Consider the following 5215-nt stretch of genomic DNA (forward strand, 5'->3'; position numbering starts at 1 on the left):
GTGGCTAATGTCATGTTGAGAGGTGGAACAACTGAAGAGAAAACAACTTGTTTTAACAACTAAGAGATGTTGAAAATCAAATATGGAGCAGAGCAGCTGAGGTGTCATCATTTAGTGACACGGATCACTGCCAGAGATAGAGCATATGAATTTGCCAATGATTTCTATGAGAGCGGGGGAGTGTTGTACTATAAAGTTTGTGGAGCATCTAAAGTCCCAAAGACACGACAACATAAAGAAGAGTGGTTTGGGTAAGTTTGCAACGGTGGTCAAGGGCCGTGGTCTGCCAACCGTCCATATTTGGGCGGTTGTCCATCCGTCCAGCGCCTGCCCACCCATTCTGCAATTTTAATATAGGATTTTGCATGTTAAAAATTGTTATTTTGGCTCCAAACACATTGATTATAGTACTGGATGACTGTCTAAAACCTTAAAAGGAAAAAAAAATCACTGCAGAATCCCACAGATTTTCCTCCTGAATCACCACAGAAAACCAGAAAAAAGTCAGCAGATTCCGTTTGGGATTGCAAATAATGGGCCACTTGTACTATTTGGCATCACGATAAGTAATTTATTCATACTAAACCATAATTACAAATTTCATCTTTATTACAAGTGTAATAACTTTGACAGGGAAATTCAGGAAAATGGATTTTTACACTTAGAAAGAGGCACTGCTAAAATCACCAGTCATGTTACAGAGAAGCAAAGCCTGATCAAAGTGCAGTTCTATTGCTTTATGCTGGAGTACACACAGACAGGGTCTGTGTTGTCTCTCTGTCTTCTTGGTCTGTGGGCCTTGTTTACACTTAAAGCTGCATAATGGAGGTTGTCTGCATCTTGGCCCTGGCAAGAAGAAATAAAACAGCAAATCACAATTACAACCTAAAGAAATACAACAGAAACACACCAAAACGCTTCAGTGTTCTGCTATAAAAAAAAAAAAAAAATCTTTGTGAAGTCGTACAACAGTTAATCAAAACAGAAAAAAAACACTCACCTCTACATGTTGAGTAGAAGCAGTGGAACGTCTTTCTTGTGAGTCTGGTTGCGGGAAAAAAAAAAAAAAAAAACAGACAATGAAGGTCGTCTTGCTCAAGTGCCATGTACACTGAAAACTCACCATCAGATACAAAGAATACTAATCACCTGTGCAGTGGCTACAGTTTCTCTTGTGCATCTTGTACACTGAGGAAGCCAGGATAACAACCAGGGTGATGGTGAATGCCAATGCTGCGCTCAAGAAATACACCAAGACAGGAGGAGAAGCCACTCCATCTGCAGACATCCACACATTAGAACAACTTTTCTCTGTCTTCATATTAAGTTTGCTGAGAGTGTAGTAACAACTATTTATGAAATGAGACACTCTGCTGAAAACATGACTCACTCTCAATGTCTATCTTGGTCCCGTTTCCAAACAGTATTTCCCCACATGAGAGCACAGCACAGTAGTAGGTCCCAGCATCAGACAGATCCAGGCTCTTCATTGGGAGGTTGTAGTCACAGGTCTGTGTGTGTGTCGTGGGTTTCCTCTCACACTGATCATCAGTGACTCCATGTGTGTAAATGGCTCTTGGTTGAGAGTGTCCTGAGCTCCTGAACCAGTAAACACTATGTTCTCCATCACAGGTGCCAGTGTGCACTGTACAGTTCAGAGTCACAGAGTCTCCTGGCTGGATGGTCTGAGACTCCGACTGATGGACAACAGCTTGGATGTTCAGACCTGAACCATTTACACTGAGAGTAACTCCATCCCCAAATTTCAAATTATACAAATAGCTAGATACGCAGAAATAAGTAGCGGAGTCTGAATGTTGCAATTCTGAAATCTTCAACTGATTCCCATTAGTGTCAGTTTCCAGTTTGAAACGGGGATCATTCTTGAATTCATTATGGAAAATTGCATTTTTCTCATACTTAAAGAAGCTAGACATTAGCAGTGGTTTCTTCCCCAGTGTTTGCTTATACCAGTAAAACTTAGCTGCTACATCACCTTCATAAAAGCATTTCAAAGTCACGTTGTCCCCGACGTTAGCTGATAGAAAACCACTGTCTTGACGAAGAGACAAGTTTGATTTCAGCGCTGCCAGATGGGCTGAAGTTAAAAGACCAAAGACATCCACAATTAATTGTATGCCATGATGGGGATGATATTATTATGTACATACTATGTTACAGAATCAATATCAAGAATATTTAAAGCAATCAAGATTAAACATACAAAGTCAAGCTTCAAAAAAAGTCTAAAAAGATGCAACTTACCCATGCTCAATACCAATATGCACATCAGATGGAAAGTTACGCTCGGAGGTGCCATTGTGTTCAAGAGTCTGTGCTGAATGAAGAGGATCTGTGCACACTGCACTCTTTAGAGACAAGACTGTGTTTGATTGGTCCAGCACAACTGACAATGAATGCCCTATTTAGGTAATATTGAACACTGAGTAACAGCCCCCTACAGGGTCCATCCTTTAAAAGAGACACGTGGACAGAGATACAGTATCTCAGGTGTAATATAACTCCTCATCCTGACATTAGCTTTAATATCAGAACTAGAAATTACCTGCAAACACTGCTATAACACACCTCACACCAAGTGTGAGGTGTGGGGCTCCTCACCCAGGAGGTTTTGTATATCAATTCCTACCTGTTTGTCTGCCTCTGCCTCTCTCTTTCAATCTCTCTGCCTCTCTTCCTCAGTGACTCATTTCTTTGAGGGACGCCGATATAAATACTGCCAGTGACTCAATCACTGCCTATATCTCCTTCTTTGAGGACTCAATCATACCTCATAAGACTGTTAAAAGGTATCCGAACAACAAGCCTTACTTGACAAGGGATATAAGAGAATGCATCAACAGGAAGAAATCTAGCCTTCAAATTAGGGGAGAAGGCAGGTGCCAGAGCTGCTCAAAAGGACCTCAACCAGCAGCTGAGAACAGCACGGCTGCAGCACAAGGAGCAGGCGGAACAGGAGCTGTCCAGTTCCAACATGAAGAGGCTGTGGGACTCTATTTGAGATATGACTAACATGGACACTAAAAAGAAGTTCCTGTACGCCTATAATGAAACTGCCAGAGCAAATGAACTAAATTATTTCTTTCTGTGTTTTGAAACTGACAATGACAGAGACTGCTGTGCAATTTTAGAAAATGTGTGCTGTAATATAGGGGAGGACAGGATTGTTATTGACCCTCAATCAGTCACCAAAGTTTTTAAATCTATAAATGTGAAAAAAAACAAAGGGGCCAGATAACATGCCTGCTTATTTTCTTAAAACTTTTGAAGAGCTGAAGAGCTCTCACCTGTATGGCACTGGCTTTTTCAGCTCTCCATGGATACACTCTCTGTGCCAGAGCTCTGGAAAAAATCCATTATAATTCCAGTACCTAAAAAAGCATGCCCCCAGGTGGACAATGATTATAGGCCCGTGGCCCTCACCTCCAATGTAATGAAAGCACTGGAGAGACTTTCCAGTTAATTTCCAGTTTGCTTATTTCCAGTTTGCTTATTCAAAAAAAAAAAAACGCAGCACGAGTGATGCTATTTCCACTGTAATGCATCTTGCTCTGAAACATCTGGAAAATCCTGCTGCATATGCCTGGTTGCTTTTTATTGATTTTAGTTCGGCTTTTAATTCAATCCAGCCACATATCCTTCTGAAAAAATTAGTGGAGCTGGCTGTAAATCTGTTTTTAATTAAATGGTATCACTTCTTCCTTTCAACCAGGTCACAGCAGGTGAAATTCAACTCTGTCCTCTCCAGTACAGCCGCAAGCAGCACAGGGGCTCTCCAGGGGTGTGTTAGCTCACCTTTTCTTTTCACATTGTATACAAATGACTGTGTCAGCTCTCAGCCCAATCAATTTGTAGTAAAGTTCTCAGATGACACTGTTATCCTCAGTTTGCTTACACCCAGCTGCTGTGGACAAGTTTGTAGACTGGTGTGATACTCATCAACTGCATATAAATACATGTAAAATGGTTGAGCTGCTGTTGGACCCCAGGCCAGCGGGTCACAGGCGTCCTGTGACCATACGCGGCAACAAAATTAAACAGGTAACCTCTGTCAAGTATCTGGGTGTGCACATAGATAGCGACCTTAGCTGGCACACACAGGTGGCTAGTGCCTGTACCAGAATCCATCAGCGCCTCCACTTTCTCAGATGACTCTGTTCGTTTGGTGTCTGCAGAAACATAATGTTGATCTTCTATTGTGCAACCACTGAGTCCATTCTTAGATACGGTATCACCTGCTGGTTTGGTAACCTCACAGTCAAAATTTGATGATGGGTACCCCCTGCCCCACTCTCTCCACAAGACCTGTTTGAGCAGGCCACCATCAGACAGACAAAAAACATCCTATCTGACCATTCACATACACTTTTTTTAGAATATGTACTACCCCCACAACTCACCCCCCACCCCACCACCCAGTTACCCAGTTAATTGTACTGTCTATTGTGGTATGTATGTTGGTTTTTCTGATTAGGCATATTGCACTTTCGGTACATTGCTGTGACCCTCTATTTTACTACTACCCTATCCCTAACCCTAACCCTTTTTATGTTTCTTGTGGTTTTATGATTCTTGTATGCTGTGCAACATTAGCCTCTGTCCAAGACACATTTCTCCCATAGGAGACTAATAAAGTAAGCCTTGACCTTGACCTTGACCTCGACTGGTACTTTTTGCATGATGTTGACATTTTAAAACTTCCATTATTCCTATAGTCATGGTATTCCTGAGTATTTTAATGTCACCATTGCACAAATCTAATAAGAAAGAGATAATTCTGTTAATTACTTGACTCACTTGAATTCCACTCTCCCTGTGGAACCCATTGGCAGAAATGTGTGGACCTAAAACATCTCCAAAAAGTACTGATGTTTGTGTAATGTGTGAAGGAATGTTCAACTTGTGCAAATCAAGAAATGGAAAAGGAAGTGGAAATGGCTTTCGGCTTGTTTTGGGCAGCACCGGAAAACCTGAAACTTGGCCGTTGTCTCCAGAGGCTAAATTATCAGATAACAGCCAGTGGTTTCTAAGATATGGTCAGGACACATTACATTAAGATTAGTTAGCAAACTAGCAAACCACACTTTTAAAAGTAAACCCCCCCAAAAAATTACCTACTGCAGATGGTATGTTGATATATCAGATATAACTGTATGTATGAATATCTATATGAGTATGCCAATTTTTGCCTACA

The 5215-nt window shown here is 41.3% G+C and overlaps 1 protein-coding gene across 1 annotated transcript; it reads right to left on the reverse strand.

The window, feature by feature from the left end:
• Window positions 1–729: 729 nt before the first annotated feature.
• Window positions 730–4149, reverse strand: LOC115376295 (uncharacterized). Its single transcript, XM_030075785.1, has 6 exons — window positions 4140–4149; window positions 2486–2506; window positions 1391–2086; window positions 1150–1278; window positions 1001–1044; window positions 730–846 (listed from the first exon to the last, which is right to left on the reverse strand). Exons 1-6 carry the CDS (start codon window positions 4147–4149, stop codon window positions 730–732), a joined length of 1017 nt encoding a protein of 338 aa, XP_029931645.1.
• Between the last annotated feature and the right edge of the window lie 1066 nt (window positions 4150–5215).

This window comes from Myripristis murdjan, chromosome 18, assembly GCF_902150065.1.
Source record: "Myripristis murdjan chromosome 18, fMyrMur1.1, whole genome shotgun sequence".
NCBI classification, from domain to species: Eukaryota; Metazoa; Chordata; class Actinopteri; order Holocentriformes; family Holocentridae; genus Myripristis; species Myripristis murdjan.

Bases quoted from the DNA above. Each gene is read 5' to 3' on its own strand.
- LOC115376295 (XM_030075785.1), bottom strand. The intron at 2,087-2,485 runs GTCTCTTTTAAA...CCCATCTGGCAG, and splicing joins TACTGTATCTCTGTCCACGT to CGCTGAAATCAAACTTGTCT. The intron at 847-1,000 runs GTGAGTGTTTTT...TCTTCTTGCCAG, and splicing joins CTTCTACTCAACATGTAGAG to GGCCAAGATGCAGACAACCT.